The sequence below is a fragment of the Rhagoletis zephyria genome, unplaced genomic scaffold, assembly GCF_001687245.7.
Source record: "Rhagoletis zephyria isolate East Lansing unplaced genomic scaffold, Rhagoletis_zephyria_1.1 Rzeph_scaffold_00560, whole genome shotgun sequence".
NCBI lineage: Eukaryota > Metazoa > Arthropoda > Insecta > Diptera > Tephritidae > Rhagoletis > Rhagoletis zephyria.
Window position 1 is genome coordinate 100,158 of NW_016157644.1, and position 19,722 is coordinate 119,879.

At 40.5% G+C, this 19,722-nt stretch overlaps 1 protein-coding gene across 1 annotated transcript in view; it reads right to left on the bottom strand.

Moving 5' to 3' along the window:
• LOC108360356 (ATP synthase subunit beta, mitochondrial) overlaps positions 1–19,130 on the bottom strand; it is a 40,603-nt gene extending 21,473 nt beyond the window's left edge. The window contains exons 1-3 of the mRNA XM_017612611.1: positions 18,956–19,130; positions 18,628–18,680; positions 18,309–18,567 (exon numbers count right to left, since the gene is read on the bottom strand). Of these exons, the coding sequence (XP_017468100.1) occupies positions 18,309–18,567; positions 18,628–18,680; positions 18,956–19,019 (376 nt within the window). The 5' untranslated portion in view covers positions 19,020–19,130. The remainder of the gene's footprint in view (positions 1–18,308; positions 18,568–18,627; positions 18,681–18,955) is intronic.
• Positions 19,131–19,722: the final 592 nt, after the last annotated feature.

The window sequence follows — 19,722 nt, forward strand, 5'->3', positions numbered from 1 at the left end:
TCGATCTTGCTCTGGAGTCCGTTACAGTTAAATTGTAGCACCTTTGTGTGCCTTGAGAGACCGATTGTAATGTTTGGTGTTAAAGAGTTGTGTTGCCTGCCGGCCCCCTGGTGTACGTGCTGCAAAAGGGTGTGCTGCCTTGTGGTGGTGGTTGGCGGCGTCGCGGGGGAGGGATGCGACAGGGCAGCACAGCAGGGGCCCACATAGTCACTCGCCCAATCTCGTGTGTTGCGAAGTCCTGAGCACGCCCTAAAGTGGCAAGAGTTGCACTTGACTCATGTCACGTTACGGTATATTCTGGACTGACAAACAGAGCAGATTGTCGGAGGGACTAGGAGATGCCGGCGGCGGTGGGTGGGTGCTATTGTGTTTGTTTGTGTGTCTATTGTTGTGTTGTGTTGGGGTGTGGGTGTGTTGATTGTATGCTGCCCAGGCGGGTGGTGGTTCGCCGTGGAGGCCGTCCGGTTCGCACAGTGCGTACGCAGGCCCGAGCAGTTACGGAGGTGACTCCACCCGTCACAGGCATTGCACCTAACCGAGGTGGAGTTTGTATGCATACGCAGCAGGTGTAGATTTCTGGCCCTGGGTTTGACTCAATGCCAGCCCTGAGCAGAAGGGTGCGGAGAAGGTGTAGCCCTAGGATCGAGCAACGTTTGATGGATTTCGCCGACCCAAACGGGGTTACATCGCCGAAACTACAGCCCTTGGTCGGGTAAAACCCGAGTCATTCCGGTACGTAGAACCGGCTGTCGTGGGAATGTAGGAATTTACTGTCACCATCTGATGAAGCGGAGCCTTCTCTCGCAAACCTTTCTTCTCTCGGTGAGTTAAGCGCATCGGAACAAATAAATAAATAAATGAATTGAGCAAGCTTGTAATCAGTGTTGCCGTGCCGTCTCAAGAAAACGTATCACCGACCAAGCCAAAAATTTATCCAAATATATCCAGTTTTCTTTTTTTACGTATCCATCTCATAATTTGTAAGAAAACCAAACATTTTCAAGAAAAATACATAACTTAACCCATCCTAAGGACTTGGAATATATGTTTATATATTTTTATTTTTTCTAAAATCAAACATTTATAATTTCAATTTATAAGTTAAATTTTTTGTGCAAACATACGTAGTATTTTGCAAAGTAAGGACTGAAAAGTGTCTATTTTTCAACGAGAATCTGTGTAAATACTACACGCATAAGATGCTCAACATTTGATTTTGAAAATGAGATATTTAAAATACACTCATAAATATCCACATGGTGTTTAAAATTGCAAAAAATTGTAAACCAAAAATAGATTTCTTACTAGTAAGAAGCATTAAGTGCTCATATTTACTTAATTTTAAAAACACGACATATTTGGTATGTAAAAGTAAGCAGGCAGTGTTTAATTTTATTACACGGTGTATACATTTGAACACGTTAAAAGAGGAGACTGTTTTATTTTTTATTTTTAGTGTAAACTGTGAAATTGTGAAGATTAAGTGTTGAGAATTCAACAAACAAATTTGAAATTTATTCTACGTCACACATATAATAAGTAAAAGTAAAAAGCAGTATTTAATTTAATTAACACGGATTGTAAATTTGTATTCATTGAGCGCGGAAACTGGTTATCTCTCTTAATATGCACAAATTTAAACCAACATTGTTTAGAGTGTATATAGTTTTTTCAGTCAAGTTCGTACAAATTTCTTCAAACAAGTGACATATCGATTTTTAACATTGTATTTTAAACTACACTAAGATCTTTTTTTCTTTTTAAATTAACAAATGAAAATGTGGATATGAAAGAGATCACTACAGAAGGAGTATATATTTACTTTATGTATATATTAAGATTTTGCCCAAAGCATCCTTTTTAGCTAATTAAATATAATTAAAACAATTACGATTATTTTTTTTTTTTGGTGAGATCTCTTCATATCTGCATTCCTTCGTTCAAAAAATAAAATGTTTTAATTTTACGTTTCAGTTGTGATTTTTAATACATTTAGAAAACATCTACCATCTTTTATGAAAATCGATTTTTGAACGAAAAGCAAATATAAAATTTGGTCCTATTTAACAAGTATCCACATTTATACTGAGCGGAAAAAATAAGTATCTCGCGAAAATTCGTCTAAAAATGTATCCAATTGGATCTATTTAGATCCAAACGGCATCCCTGCTTGTAATTCGGTCTTCTCTGCTTCCTGCCCACTTGTACTCCCGCGAGGAAAGAGAAAGCCACACTGGTGGAGCAAAGAAATCGCCTCTCTAGAGAAGGAAAGCAGGAAACTCTTTAATGCGGCAATGCGCGATGGTTCTTGGACTGCATACAAGGCAGCCCTGAAGAAATTTAAAATGCCACCAGGAAAGCCCAAAGGGACTCCTGGAAGGATTACTGCGATAGTATAGAGGGCCAGTCGGAGGGAAATCGCCTGCGAAAGGTGCTTGCGAAAAGTCCGACGAACCCGATGTATATTCATCTCGTGAGGGAATGCTTGAAGTCCTAATGAACACGCACTTTCCAGGGTGTACTGCGTAGCCCAACACCGCGGTTATTATCTCTGAATGGCCGTCGACTTCAGCGGACTTTATTGATGTAAAAAGGGTAGACTGGGCCTTAAAGTCCTTCCAGCCCTACAAATCTACAGGCATGGATGGTATTTTCCCTGCCCAATTGTGGGACAAGTGGGCAAAAACGGTTATGGTTCTGTTTTGAAAGAAAACGAAAGCAGTCCGGCTACAACCTCCTTCCTTGAACGGTATCGCACTAACTTTCTCAGAGGAGGTTAGAAATCTGGGCGTTATTCTTGACAGAAACTTAACTTGGCGGAGCAATATAGGAAAGCCCCACATTGTGAACTGGATGTACACAGCGGTTGTGCGTCCCATTCTATTCTACGGCATAACGGTTTGGTGGCCGTCCGTAGATAAAGCTAGAATAAGAAAAAAATTAACAGCGGTCCAAAGGTGGTGTATGATGACCACGGGAGCGTTACCATCGACGCCGACTAAAGCCCTAGAGACCTTGCTTCACTTGCTACCTGTGGACCTATATGGTAAACTTCAGGCAAGCTGTAATGCTATTAGATTAAATGCACTAATCACATGGAGTGACACGAGGTTTGGGCACTCTAGAATTTTGGTAGATCTTCCAGAGGACTTTAGGCGCCTGGACTACACAGTCCCGCCTACGGGACTAAAGAATCAAGCGTAACACGCCCTCTCCTCCACTTGGAGCGACCACTGTTGCGACATGTTATTGGAGTTCTCACCGGGCATTGCCTGATGGTACTCCACGCCACTAGAATGGGTTTGCAGTCAAACGCCACTTTCCTGCTCTGGCGAGAGCTCGCCGAGGCTCGTTCCTCTATTATTCTTTTGAATGTTTGGCCGAACTGGATTCAGCCAGTGTCTATGACTTTGTGCGCTTCATCAGAGCAACGAAGTGGTTCCATTACTGGGTAAGAGGAGGGGCATATATGGAGTCTCTTATACAGCCTCACAACGGGCCCATGGTGGCCTAAGAGTGCCCTTTTCCTGAAGGATTAGAGCAGCCGAGATAACATAACCTAACCTAACCTAACGTAGCTACGAATTACGAAAATTCGGGTTCTAGAATAAGGGCGTAAAAAACACAAGCACGTGATGTGCTTGTTTATAGTAAAATTTGTTGATTTTATATATTTTGGCGAAAATTATGGATTCTGATGCATTTACTTTTAAGCGGAGTATGGCAAGGGATTCACAAAGGTATGCGGAGCTGTCGGGCATAGTAACCAGGGACGCATCTATGTAAACTTCTGGTTGAATTGTTGAGCCACATGCTACAACTCCCACTATGCCTGAAGAACTGGTTCCCAATCCAGTTAATGCAATAACAGCTTCTTCCAAGCCATTGAAGATATGCATTTGTTAGGGTATTATAAGCCTTACTAATGAGAATTCTCTTTTCTGTGTTGCCGGAGAAGAGGGCGGAAGCCCCTCTTCTGCTGTGAATGGTATAGACCATTTATTGTGCATATAACTCCGGCTACGCCATCCACTGTATCTTTACGCAGAACCCACATCGAAATTTATAAAAAAGTGCATGGTTCAAACCGAATTTATTAATAAACTAGCACCCCTATTCTTCAACTCTTTCGTATTCGGATTTTGCTACGAATCGTAGAAGTAGAATGATGCAATACGAATCGTATTTTCGAACTTTCGAAATTCGTAACGATGACATGCCTATTCTGCAACTCTTTCGTATTCGGATTTTGCTACGAATCGTATTATCGAACTTTCGAAATTCGTAACAATACACATTAGGTCAAATGATTCATTTGGCTGTGCGAAAGTTCAATTTTGTAAAGGCAGTTTTACATTATTTTTTGTTGACATTCTGTAGGGAATACTCCAAAATAACAGAAACTTTATTTTGTTTTTGTAAAATAAAAAACACCGTTAGGCACTCCGCACATTACGCGCCTAATCTTAGTAGAGTAATCGTTTCGACGTGCCGAAACGAATGCATGACGACTCCACTTCTACACACTACCGCGCCCTGCATAAGCCCTTGAGGCAGACACATACCACACATTATATATTTTCTTTGTTAATGATACACTTCCGCGAATATTTCTGCAGTAAAATATTGCGCTTATAGTTTAGTACAATTAGCACGAATTTTAGCACAAACTCATTAATTCTCAATTATTTCCTATTGAGGTGACAAATAATTTTTATTTCCAACACAAAAAAGTAAACAAATGACGATTTCAAAACAGCAAGCGCCTAACAATGTTGGGCGCTTCGATTCATGAAGCTTTTATGATTAGGCGAAAACATGATTATGAATTGTAATGTACAGATCATCATTCAAATACATGTGTTCGTAAGAAAAGCTTCATACTTTAGTATGCCGAAAAGATTACACTACTATGATTAGGCGCTTAATGTGCGGATTGCCTTAGACAGCAATAAACCAAAGTTACACTTTCAAAATGTTATTGACACGTTGTTTGCGCAACAGGTTTATTTTGTAAGTTTAAAGTGAATTTTTTTTGTAAAGTTCGAATAATTAAAGGAAAATTAAAAATGACCCAATTTAAAAAAGCGATGTTTTATTATTTGTTTGCAAAAAAACTGACTTATCTGCATAACCTCAAAAAAATGGAAAAATAAATGAATAAACTAAGTTGTAATGAGTTGATTCTATTTTACTTAACCCGCCGTTTTTAGCCGTTTTCAAGAAAAACGGGTTTTCTGGACTATCATTATATTACAAAAGGCGAGTAGTTTTAAATTTGGCTGATTGGATGTTCGAAACAAGAAGAGCTTTTTTTCGGTTGTCAACCATGTTGAAAAAAATTTAGTGCTACTTATATTTACGAAAGTTTCATGAATCTCTTAGAAGAAAAAACGCGTATTTTTTGAAATTATTTATCAAAGAAAGACGAAAATTATGGAAAACAATTTGGAAAGGATGCTAAAATATTTAGATCTGGAAACATAGCATTTCTTGCGGATGCAGTTCTTTTCGAAATCAAAAAGCCAACTGTGTCGACCAGCAGCCGGATCATAAATTTCGCTATCGCTAAAATGCTGAAATACGAAAGCTAACATTTTACCAAATTTTTAGCTATCTCCAAAAATTTGATGTTCTATCCCCCCTTTCGCTAAAAATAGCGTAGCCCAAATTTTTTGGTGATAAATAGTCCATTCTAATGGTGATAAATCAAGCTTCAATTTGTATTACATTTCATCTCCTGTAGCGTGGCTATGTTACAAAGACACTTGCGCCGATTCGCAAATACCGCTGACGAGCAGCCTTCGCAAAAAGGCAAATCCTTGAGAAAATTTACGTATTAAGATTTCGAAATTTATTACTCAAAGTGAATAGAACTTTGAACATTCTTGTCACAAATTAGTTTCAAAAACATTCGTATTCTTTTCAGGAAGTTACCAGCGATTTTAGGTAAATGTGTCACAAAGCTGCATTTGCATTCGGAATATAAATAATATCGGTGGAGAATTTAGGAATACTGAAACCTCAAAGGAAAATGAAGTGTTTTATGAAGACTAGCTGCTTTAGGAATCTCTCAAGGCATATCTGCGAGACATGTAGTAAATATTTTTTTTTTTTTTTTTTAATTTTGGAATTTCGATAATGCCATAATTAACCGCTAGAAGAAACCATGTACATAACATGTGACCATACCTATTTTATTATGTAGCTCATTTTAATGGGGAGGGGGTTGAGAATGGTAAGAAAATAACTTGTGTCAAAACCAAGCTAATTTGACAATGTTTTTGAGTACTACTTAAACATATATACTCATTATTTGAACATACAAAAAAGCAGAAAAGCCTGTTTTACGAAAGCCAATTCATGTTTTCACATTTTATTTACTGCCTTTACACTTTTTTTAACGTTTGCCATCTGTATACATTAAAATAATGCAATATTTTAGCTGCTATTAATTTGGCACAGAAAATGTAATCATTTGACCTAATGTGCAATGGCATGCCTAAAAACGAACGAGTAAGCTTTTTTGCGTAATTTTGTACGAAAAAAATTCTGTGTCGAAGGGGAGATAAAAGATGTAAATCGATGTGTGTTTGCAAGAAATATTAGTGGTGTTTTCGGTGCTTTTCGCATATATGTACACTTTTATCCACTGCTTTATATAAAGAAGTAAAAAAGAATCTTTATTGCCCCTTATCAAGAAACTTGGGTCCGTTTTAGTTATTTGTACAATAATTTTCGGTTGTTGTGTCCGAACGCATAACCCGAATCCAAAAACTTTAACATATACGTGTAATCAAAGGATCACATTTTTTTTTTTTAAATAAATATTTCAAATTTCCGACCACTAGCTTATTAATAAATTCGGTTTGCACTATGCACTTTTTTTTGTAAATTTCGATGTGGGTTCTCCGCAAAAATACAGTGGATGGCGTAGCCGGAGTACTATGCACAAGAAATCTTGTATAGCTTTGACATGCGGAGGCCCTTCTTCTTCGGCAACAAAGAAAGGAGAATTCTACTTAGTAAGGGCGCGGCGAATGCAGAAGCAAGCGCAACAGGCGGTGGACCTCACAAAGCGCATGTTTTCAATGGATTGGAAGAAGCTGTTATTGCATTTACTGGATTGAGAGCCAGTTCTTCAGGCATAGGAGGTTTTGCTTGAACAATTCAACCAGAAGCTGACATAGATTCGTCCATGATTACTATGCCCGACAGCTCCGCATATCATAGTGAATTCACTTCCATAGCGCGCTCTTACTCTGCTGCTATAACAACAATAGAATCCATCGTTTCTTTTAAAATATGTATGTAAAATCAAATAATTTCGGGTGCGGGGCGGTGGGGGAAGAGGCGGAACCCTCTCAACACCCTCTATACGAAAGGGGATGAGCCGCGCATCATGAAAAGCCACACCCTCGCCCCCTCGATCACACTTAGGGATTACAAACCTCACTAAGTAGAATTCCCCTTTCTGTGTTGCCGAAGAAGAGGGGTTGGACACCTCTTGCACTTAGGGATGGATTATAACCCTCACTAAGTAGAATTCCCCTTTCTTTGTTGCCGAAGAAGCGGGGCTGAACACTTTTTCCACAAATATTTCGTGGATATTTTTCGTGTGTTCACAGCTTAGCTCGGAAAGTTGCCAACATAGTCCAACCGAAACTATTAATAAATTAGCGCACTGGTATAACACATAATTTTTGTAACAATAATTTTTTTGTCTACAATTTTGTGTAAAATTTTTTTGATTCCAGATACGCGTTTGGGCACCGTACCCATTAGTTGCGTTGCAGATGCTGCACAAATTGCAGGTTTTACAGGATTTGCAGGAAGAGCTGTTTTCTCCATTAATAATCCTTATGGAAGGTGGTCACCTGGAACAGCTTCCTGTAAAAACCTGCAAATAGTTAAGCATCTGGAACGTAACTATTGTTTCTAACACACTTGCAGTTTGTCATCCAAATGACAAATGCGAATTTTTCGTTTTTCGTATCGTAGCTACGAATTACGAATTACGAAAATTCGGGTTCTAGAATAAGGGTGTAAAAACTTGAAATTTACAGCTTTTTTGCGTAATTTTGTACGAAAACAATTCTGTGTCAGAGGCGAAATAAAAGATGTTAATCGATGTGTGTTTGCGGGACATATTAGCGGTGTTCGTTTAAACAGATAAATTTGCCTTTCGCATATACGTATTTTTTTATCCACTGCTTTATATAAACGAACAAAAATTATCTTTGCTGCCCCTTATCGAGAAACTTGGATCGTCCGGTTTAGTTATTTGTTCAATGATTTTCGGTTGTTGTGTCCAAACGCATAACCCGAATCCAAAAACTTTAACATGCACGTGTAATCAAAAGATGAAACCGTTATTTAAAACAAGTGTTTCAAATTTCCGACCACTAGTTTATTAAAAAATTCGGTTTGCACTATGCACTTCTTCGTAAATTTCGATGTGGGTTCTGCGCGAATATACTGTGGAAGCGCGGCTGAAGGTAGAAGCAAGCGCAACAGGTGGTGAACGTAACAAAGTGCATGTATTCAATGGCTTGGGAGAAGCTGTTATTGCATTAACTGGATTGAAAACCAGTTCTTCAGGCATAGGAGTTCCGACTTGTGGTTCAACAATTCAACCAGAAGCTGACATAGCTGCGCCCATGGTTACTATGCCAGACAGCTCCGCATACCTTTGTGAATCCATTGCCACAGCGCCCGCTTACTCTGTTTCTATAATTGCTAATAAATCAGAATCCATAATTTTCCTAAAAATATGTAAAATTAACAAATTTTACAATAAACAAGCACATGATGAATGTTTTTTTACTGCCTTTCCACTTTGTTTTCCTTCATTCAGCTGTCTTCGAAAAACAACTGATAGCTGGCAATGCTGCACATGTTTCCGCAAGGGTTGCAGCATGAGGATTTTTCGTTTTTCGTACCGTAGCTATGAGTTACGAATTACGAAAAATCGGGTTCTAGAATAAGGGTTTTATCTCTTAAAAGTGACCAACGAATGTCGAGCACTCTTATAATTCGCCGACAACCGTTTGAGTCCCAGTCGCAGAGAGGAGGCCTAAATGTGTTCTAGTAGCGTGGAGTGACTGACGGTCTCAAACGCCTTTAAAAGATCTAACGCCCAACTTCGCTCTGGCTATTGCAGAACTCGCAGAATGAACTATTGCTAAACTCGAAGAATGAACGAGGATGTGCAGAATGAACGAGGATGTGCCCAACCAATGTCCGGCATGTGGAGAGTCGCCACATGACTCGCGGCACCTCTTCGCATTTCGCATATTGATAGCTGCGGTCCAAGAGACGAAGCTGCACAGCAATTCAACATTCGAAGTATTTAACGTTTATACACCCCGTTTCCAGCTGCGCGGCAGGATATCACACTGAAATAGGTGGGCTCCTCAGAGGTGAAAACGGTATGGTAGTTGGCGACTTTAATGCGCACCACGATCTTTGGCATTCAAGCCTGTCATACGATCGTAGGGGAACACACTTGGCTGAGCAAATCGATTAGACATTCTGAAAAATGAACGACGACGTACCGACCAGGATTATGGGCAGCTGCAGCTGCTGACCTTGGCATCTGACCATCTGCCCATAGTCATCCCGATCGATAAACCAGCCGACTTTGCTTCCGCAGAACACCGGATCTATATCAACTTTTCTAAAGCTGATTGGAACGGTTTCGCGGAATTTACTGAGAGCACTTTCGCTGCGCTTCCCACACCAACCCTTCGTCTACCTATGTGAATGTAAGTTCCACAAAGTTATCACTGCTGCTGCAGCTCGCTACAGCGAGCTATTTTAGCCGGCAATTTATACTGCATCCTCCGGTAGATAAAGCCAAGCGTCGAGTGTCCAGAAGGCTGCACAAACTGCCATCAACAAGTGCGCCTCTTGTTTTCACCAGAGGTGAAGTTCAGGTAGCCATCGGGAAGGCGAAAGCCTCCAAAGCCCCGGGACTCGACGGCATACGCGTGTTGATGCTGATAAATTTGGGTCCTGCCGGAGTAGCGTACCTAACGGAGGTCCTCAATTTGGCTATGGCCACTCTCATCATCCCAGACATCTGGAAGGCGGGGAGAGTGGTCCCCCTGCTCAAACCGGGGAACCAGCCAACAAAGGAGATTCTTATCGACCGATAACACTCCTTTCCCCGGTAGCGAAGACACTAGAGGCCTTGCTGCTGCCGTATTTCACGAACCACCGGACCCCAGCGAAGCATCATGGTTTCCGTAAAGTGCACGGTACAACAACAGCACTTAGGGCCATAAACACTCAGATAACATGTGGCCTTAACCGTAACCGTCGATGTGAGAGAAATATTCTAGTAGCGTTGGACCTGTCAAAGGCGTTTGACACTGACGCTACTAGAAGCTCAAGCTACAGAGGCTCAAACGGTGGTCGGCAAATTATCTGAGTGGTCGAAACTAGTCGGTAATGTTTAGAAACAAATCGAGCAAACTCAGAAAAACAAAACATGGGGTTCCACAGGGTGGTGTCCTTTCCCCTCACTGTTTAACTATTATATTTCCAAACTCCCTCAACCACCAGAGGGAGTCTCGATTGTTTCTTACGCTGACAATTGTTCATAATGGCGTCTGGGAATGGAATTGATGACTTGTGTTCGAAAGTAAACGTTTATCTCTCCGAGCTTTCTCGCTTCTTAACTGCTAGGAGCCTAACCCTCTCCCCTACAAAATCCTCTGCGACCTTGTTAACCCCCTGGACGAAGGAGGTCAGCCTACCGCTGGGAATTCACGTCGATGATACACCAATTCCGACGGTGAATAACCCCAAAATACTTGGGAGTAACCTTCGACAGTCTCCCCTCCTTCTCTGCGCACGCAACCGCAATTGTCAACAAAGTACAGAGCCGCAACAAGGTCCACAAGTCGCTAGCCGGCAGTACTTGGGGCAAAGACAAAGAAACGTTGCTGGCAACATACAAGGCAATTGGCCAGCCGGCTTTAAATTACGCAGCACCAGTGTGGTCGCCGGGGACTAGTAGGATGCAGTGGATGAATCTGCAGACGACACATAACACTGCACTTCGGACAGCGTCTGGATGTCTTCTGATGTCGCCAGAACACCATCTGCATGACGAGGCGAAAATGCTCCCCATAAAGGAGCACAACACAATGCTCTGCAAGTAATTCCTAGTAGAGAGCTACAGACGTGGACACCCGAACAGACGTTCATAAAGCAACCTCTGGACCCGCCAGCTTACCGACAGGCCCTGAGCGGCATTCCCAAAGAGTCAGTCTCGAGCTATGTAGACTCTAAAGAACTACAAAATTCAACATTTTCTGTTAAAATGTCCTTTTCAAAAGTTTAATGCACTGATATGTCATGTCAACTCAAACAAGGTGTTATGCCATGTCATTCCATCTCAAACATACTGTGTTACCATGTCGTTGCTACTTAGCTAAGCTGCTGTTCTTTTGTAGCATATTTTTAATACTGTTTGATCCTGCCTTGGATGAAAATATATACAGGTTTTTAATTAGACAATTCGTTAGGGCATTTTACTGTAATAAGTGCTTCAAAAATTTACAAAATCTCTTCCCGTATATAAAATTTAATTAAAAATGCTGACTATGTTGTTGTTATAGCTTGATAACTCTCCTTTCCCCGGTAGCGAAGACACTCGAGGCCCTGCTGCTCCCGTACTTCACGAACCACCTGACCCCAGCGAAGCATCAACATGGGTTCCGTAAAGTGCATAGTACAACAACAGCACTTAACGCCATAAACACTCAGATAACTCGTGGCCTAAACCGAAACCGCCCCTGTGAGAGAACTATTTAGTAGCGTTGGACCTGTCCAAGGCGTTCGATACCGTCAGTCATTCAACGCTACTAGAAGATATAGAGGCCTCCTCACTCCCACAGGGACTCAAACGGTGGTCGGCGAATTACCTGAGTGGTCGACACTCGTCAGTAATCTTCAGAGACAAAACTAGCACGCCACGTAAAATTAAACAGTGTGATGTCCTCTCCCCGCTACTGTTTAATTATTACATATCAATGCTTCCTCAGCCACCAGAGGGTGTTAATATAGTCTCGTATGCTGACCTTTGTTCGATCATGGCGTCTGGGAATGGAATTGATGACTTGTGCTCAAAAGTAAACGGTTACCTCTCCGAACTTTCTCGCTTCTTCACTGCAAGGAGCCTTGCCCTATCCCCTGCGAAATCCTCGGCAACCCTTTTCACCACCTGGACGAAGGAGGTCAGACTGCCACTGGGTATTCACGTCGATGACGTAACAATACCGACGGTGAATAACCCGAAAATCCTCGAAGTTACCTTCGACAGTCTGCTCTCCTTTTCGGCGCATACAACCGCAATTGTCAACAAAGTACAGAGCCGCAACAATGTCCGCAAGTCGCGGGCCGGCAGCACTTGGCGCAAAGATAAAGAAACGTTGTTGGCAACATACAAGGTTGGCCGGCCGGTTCTAAACTACGCAGCGCCCGTATGGTCGCCGGGGACAAGCAGGACGCAGTGGATGAAGCTGCAGACCTGCCAAAATACCGCATTACGAACTGCGACAGGATGCCTACTGATGACGCCTCAACACCACCTTCATGGCGAGGCCCAAATGCTCCCAGTAAAGGAGCATAACATAATGCTCTGCAAGCAGTTCCTCGCTGGGAGCCACAAACGTGGCCATCCCAGCGGGCAACTGCTCGCGGAAGAGCCCTCGCCACGGCACGTCAGGAGGCATCTTTACGAACTGACAGACGTTCCCACGACAGTCGGGTCTACGTAACCGGAACGACCCAGATTTATATCTGGCCAAGGACTGTCACTCCAGCAACACTCCCCAAAAAGTCTTTGGGGAATTTGTATGCTGCTACAACAACAACAACGAACTGACAGACGAAGTCCAGAGGTATATTGAACAACCTCTGAACCCGTCAACCTACCGACAGGCCCTGAAGGGTATTAACAGGGAATCAGTCTCAAGTTATGTAAACTCCCGCCCTGTGAATGCCGTTCTAGGCACACAACCACCGGACGTGGACGGGACAGAACTTCGTCTGCCTCGGGAGACCCGCACTACAATAGCCCAATTTCGCTCTGGCTATTGCAGCAGGCTCAACAGCTACCTGAGCAGAATCAACGAGGATGTGCCCAACCAATGCCCGGCATGTGGAGAGTCGCCACATGGCTCCCGGCACCTCTTCACATGCCCTAAGAACCCCACTCAGCTAACGCCCCTGTCCCTATGGACAGCCCCTTTGGAAGTAGCACACTTCCTGGGCCTCCCCCTAGCTGAAATAGACGACAACGTTGATGGATGAACCGCCCCGGGCTCAGTAGCCGCTACAACAACAACAACATGCTGACTATGTCACATATGTTGCTTGTGTTGACATACATAGATTTGATGCATGATTTGATTTCAATTATTCGACAGTGTCTTCATATGTTATTGTGAAACATGTATGGGCGACATAATATGAACTGGCACTTGCATGATGTGACACATGTCGCTATGTTTTATAGTAGAATGCAGACCTGCGAATACCGTTCTAGGCACACAACCACCTGACATCGACGAGACAGAGCTTCGTCTGCCTCGGGAGACTAGAACCACAATAGCTCAACTTCGCTCTGGCTACTACAGCAGGTTAAACTCATACCTGGGCAGATTAGGTGCAGATGTGCCAAATGAGTGTCCGCCATACATAGACACCCCACGACTCGGAAACATCTCTTCGAATGCCCGGATAACACGACACAACTAACGCCGCTACAACAACTATGTAAATTCAGTAATTAAAGTTGTTTGTGAGCTTATACACGTTTATTATTTTTGTAAAATCCTTTCAGCTACGACTCAAATTGTTCTTCGTAGAAAATTTGCGCAAAATACTTCAAATCGACGAGTACGGTTTAGTTATTTATAGAATACAAAAATCTACACTTTACTAAAAAAATCACAAATCGTTTTAAAAATAACTAAAAATTTCCCGAATGGACAGCTACGTTGGATTTCGGTATACCAACATTGGGAATTACGAAAGTGCGGATTACACAATACTGGAATTCAGATTTGTTGCAAAATCGAATATACGACGGATTATACTCTTAACAGCTCCTGCTATCAGTTTTGGAAATTTTTGAGTCCGACAGCCTTTTTAAAAGGACTGGCACTTGCCACGTCCAACAGCTACTTTAGTTTGGGGGCACGTAACGAAACTTTTGTCATGGATAATAGTTGCGTTCCTTATCTCCCAGAAATAGTCAGAAAGAGTCCGAAGTAGTCAGATTTACTCCAAAAAGCGTTCCTTCATTCGAAAATGACAGCAAAAATGAGAGAGCAACACTCAGTGAGAGTGACTCTGTTTAGTCCGGAGTATTCAGATTTAGTCAGAAGAATTTTTGCTGGCAAAATCTTGAAAAGTGTCGAACTCAACTGAATTTAAATTAACGGAAATTAAAGAATACCCAAAAAGTGAGAGTAATCTAAAAAGTAAACTAGTAATTTTTAGCAAAAAAAAAACCGACTTCAACTCCCATANCTCCAAAAAGCGTTCCTTCATTCGAAAATGACAGCAAAAATGAGAGAGCAACACTCAGTGAGAGTGACTCTGTTTAGTCCGGAGTATTCAGATTTAGTCAGAAGAATTTTTGCTGGCAAAATCTTGAAAAGTGTCGAACTCAACTGAATTTAAATTAACGGAAATTAAAGAATACCCAAAAAGTGAGAGTAATCTAAAAAGTAAACTAGTAATTTTTAGCAAAAAAAAAACCGACTTCAACTCCCATATAAAAAAAAAATATATATATATATATCTCATGATCCGCTGATCGGATCTTAACCAGATTAGTATGGGACCACCTCAGAGACACTACCTTTCCGATGCAAAAAGAATTATCGAAATCGATTGATGTGGTCCAAAGTTATGCGGTAACATACATAAAAAAAAAAAAAAAAAAAAAAAATTCCGACAAACTGATAACCTCCTCCTTTTTTGGAAGTCGGTTAAAAAAGGGAATTGAAAGTGGAAGGAGGCAAAAAATAATTGATATAGTGTTTATTGTGCTTGTGCTTGTGCGTGTGTGAATGTGTATTGTACGTACATTTCTATTCATGCTTGACGTTAGTTTAGTTGTTGCCATTCTTTGGACTAAAAATTTGGTTTTTTGCGTTCCTTTACTTTTCCTGTTACTCTCTTTTAGTGAGCNCGCATTTTGCTTACGCTCTTGCACTTTGACACTTTTCAGATTTTAGTCCGAAAAGATAAGGAATGGACCTAATATGATACGAAACTCTTTTTCTCGTGAGAGCGATGTCAAAAAGTTCATGGGTTGGCTTTCCATTACATCGGTTATTTGGGTGTTTTCGCAAAAATATCACGAATTTTGTCATGAAACTTGGCGGGGATGTTAGGAAACGTATATAATTACATTATTTATCAGTCTTTTCACTTTATTAGTAATGGTATTTAGCTATTTTGTTGTTAAATTCTTCGCAGTTTCACTAGCAAAGTTTCATATAAAAAAAGCACTTGACACTTATATTTTCTAAAATATACGATCTTGGTCACGTGTATTTTGTAAATTTTTGCTTAAATAGTCTTCTACTTTTCTTCAACAAAGTAAACAAGCAAACATCAAAATGGCTTAATGGTGAATCAATACTTCGACAAATAATGAAAAGTTAAAATAAAAAATCACGAGATTATTTATTAACAATTTTCCCCTGCGGCATTTTTGGGTACTGTTTAGTAAGTGGCCCACCTATTTCGGGGTATTGCGTCCAAAGAGGTGACCCGATCCAAAAAAAATTGCACACACTTGTAGCCAAGGGTCTACCCATTATTTTAACATTAACTATTGTAATTTTGGGTCACTAATTTATTTACAAATTTGGTTTTGAAATATGCCCTTTTTTGTAAAATTCGGAAATTAGCGTAAATTTATCACTCCTATTCTCCTTAAAGCAGCTACATCAGCAATATATTTTTATATTCTCCTTCACTTTACACTGCCACGCCTCCTCCCCCTCCGCCCCCCACCCCAAAAACGATGGGCCAATAACTAAACATTTCCCGCGTTTTTTTTTATAAAAATCAATACTTCGATAAATAATGAAAATAAAAATAAAAAAATCGCCCGATTTTTTTTTGCAAATTTTCGCCTGCGGCGCTTTTTCAGTACTTCGATAAATAATGCAATTTTGTAATAAGAAATCGGGCGATTATTGGTGAAAGTGCACTTTAGCGAAAGTAGGCCAAAATTGATGAAAAAAATTCAAGACGGGTATCAATCGACGCGTTTTAATGCGAACAACAATAATCCGGAAATTCACATTTGTTATTCATTAAAGAGTTATTCACAAAAAACACTTGCACTTTTCGCACTATGTTTTGATGCATTTGACGCAAATAAATGGAGTAAATGAACTCAACTGAACACATATTCATTAGTTTTTATACATTTGTGATGTTTTAAGTGTACACTTTCGCGAAATTCTGTATTTTATAGCAATATTCCTATGGTGAAAATCCGCACAATAATCTTGCGTAGTTAATATAAATAACATGGAGGAAAACTAGTGTTGCCACTCTATTAAAAATAAAATGGAGCGAAATTGCTGCTGCCACTCTATTAAAAAAGTGTTTGTGCATCCAACTCCTTTTTGCGTAGGCGGCCTTCGGCCGCGCTTAGGGATTATAACCCTCCCAACGTAGAATTCTCCTTTCTGTGTTGCCAAAGAAAAGGGGCAGAACACCTTTTGCAGGAGAACACCTTTCAGCGTAAGCGGCCTTCGGCCGCGCTTAGAGATTATAACCCTCACTACGTAGAATTCTCCCTTCTGCGTGCGAAGAAAAGGAACAGAAATCCCCTTTTCACAAAACTATATTTCTTGTGCATTATTTGGGTATTTTTAAATTTGAAATACAAATTGTATTAATAGAGTGGCAGCACCAGTTTTCCTCCAACTTATTTATATTAACTACAAAAGATTGTGGTGCGGATTTTCAGCTTCTGAATATTGCTATTAAATACAGAATTTCGCGAAAGTGTACACTTAAAACATCACAAATGTATAAAAACTAATAAATACGTGTTAAATTGAGTTCATTTATTCCATTCATTTGCGTGAAATTCATCAAAACATAGTGCGGAAAGTACAAGTGCTTTTTGCAAAAACCTTTAATGAATTAGAAATGTTAATTTCCGGTCTCGGATTGTTATTACTGGCGTTAAGACGCGTCAATTGATACCACTGTCAAACTTTTTCCGTCCATTTTGACCTTTTTTCGCTAAAGTGGACTACTACCCGATTATTTATTTACAAATTTTCGGCTGCGGCGCTTTTTTCATAAAAATCAATACTTTGATAAATAATGAAAATTAAAAAAGATATCGCCCGATTTTTTATTACAAATTTTCGCCTGCGGCGCTTTCTCATAAAATAAACGGGGAAATTTTAGAATGGTAACCCCCGGGTACGGAATTAAGGAAAATAGGGGGGGTAGAGGGGGTTCTAAAGGGAGTATATGTAAAGTTTTAAAGCGCGGAACCTTATAGTTTTTAAATAATTTGTCCCTAAGTGTAAAATAGTGCCATACAAGTTGGTTAAAATTACAAACTTTAATAACAAATTCCTTAAAAAGTATAAGGATGCGCGCTTTGAATCTTCATACAGGGAACTGTTAGACCCCCCTCTACCTCCCATATTTTTCTTAATGCTGTACTCCGGGGTTACCAATCTAAAGCCCACCCAATAATGGCCTGCGCCGCTTTTTTATAAAAATCAATACTTCGATAAATAATGAAAATAAAATTAAAATTTTCTCAACAATAAATGATATTTTTCACTAAAAAAAACCACGACTTTTTTTTTCTATTTTCACCATCTGGCAACACCAACATCTGCGTTGTTGTTGTTGTAACAGCATACAAATTCCCCAGAGATTTTGTGGTGTTGCTGGAGTGACAGTCCTTGGCCAGATATAAATCTGGGTCGTTCCGGTTACGTAGACCCGACTGTCGTGGGAACGAACATCTGTGTTCATTTCCAGCACTTGCATGGAATCAATGAAATTTGTATGGTGAATTTTGCAACTTTAACAGTTAATAACTTTTAATTAGAAGCCTCCACGGTCCGGAGTCTTCACTTTTAGATTCTAAAGAAACTCATTTTTCTTTTTTTTTTCAAATTTGGACCGAATGTAAGGAAAATTTTCCCCAATATCCATGCAAGTGTGGAGTGAAGCGAAGAGGGAAGACTTCTACTTTGCACATAAAATACTGGTGATTTTCTTACCAATAACGTTGATGATTCGACCCAAAGTTTCAGCGCCGACAGGAATACGGATTGGGTAGCCAGTATCTAGAACCTTTTGTCCACGTACCAGACCCTCCGTGCCATCCATAGCAATAGTACGCACTGTGTTTTCACCTAAATGTTGGGCCACTTCCAACACAAGACGTGGAGCCCGATTCTCCACCTCCAGAGCATTCAAAATTGGTGGTAAGTCATCGTCGAACTGCACATCCACAACAGCACCAATAACTGCTACAATCTAAAACATTTTTTAAACATTTTATGTAGTTACATAATAAACTCAAATTTACAATGCTACCTTTCCATTAGCGCCAGCAGCTGCAGTAGCAGCTTTAGCAGCAGCACCACGGCCTAAACGTAGTAAATAAAATATCCAACTTTAGTACAGCAAATTTTAGTTAGCTCTAAGATTTTTAGTTCAGCTCAGCACAAATCGCTGAGACGTTATGTAAGTTGATTATCTATATCTTGTACCGATTTTTCAATTTCTTTCACCTCATAATTATATAACCATTACAACACCCAAGTTGGTCAATTGTTAGGTTAAGTATTTAACAAGTTATCTTTCTGTACATTGTCTTTAATTAATTGTCTCGAAATTTCAGAAAATGGATTTTGTTACTCACTTAAATTGCTTAAAAACGGCAAAATCATTTTTTCAGTCTTCCCAGCGGCTCTTAACCCGAACATCTTGCTTTGAATTGTGAAAATGACAAGTCCAATACCACTCGTTTTCCGATACCACACTACAGAGCTGCCATTACATAAAACAATTTGATATCATATCCATCGCTTAATAACCATTGAAACACAATTCCAACGACCGGCGAATTATTCTCTGCGAATGTTCGCATAGAAATTAAGGTAAAAGTGCACTTCAGCGGAACTAGGCCAAATTTAAAAAACAACCAAGAGGGGTGTCAATCGACGCGTTTTAACGCGAATAATAACAATCCGAGACCGGAGATTAAGATTTTTAATTAATTCAAAAGCTATTCCCTATATTTCCCTACGGACCCCTTCAAAAATGTCCAAAAATCACAATTTTCACTTGCGTCAACAGTATTTTTGCGTACAGCTCCTTGCGTAAACGGCCTTTAGCCACGCTTTAGGATTATAACCCTTACCAAATAGAGTTCTCCTTTTGGTGTGCACCAACTGGGGCTACCGCCCCGAGTTATGTAGACTCCAGACCTGTGAATGCCGTTATAGGCACACAACCTCCGCACATCGACGAGACGCAACTTCGCTCGGGCTACTGTAGCAGGTTAAAGTCATACCTGAGCAGATTAGATGCAGATGTGCAAAATGGGTGTCCGGCATACGGAGAGACACCCCACGACTCGAAATATCTCTTCTTATGCCCGAAAAACGAGACAACGCTAACGTCTTT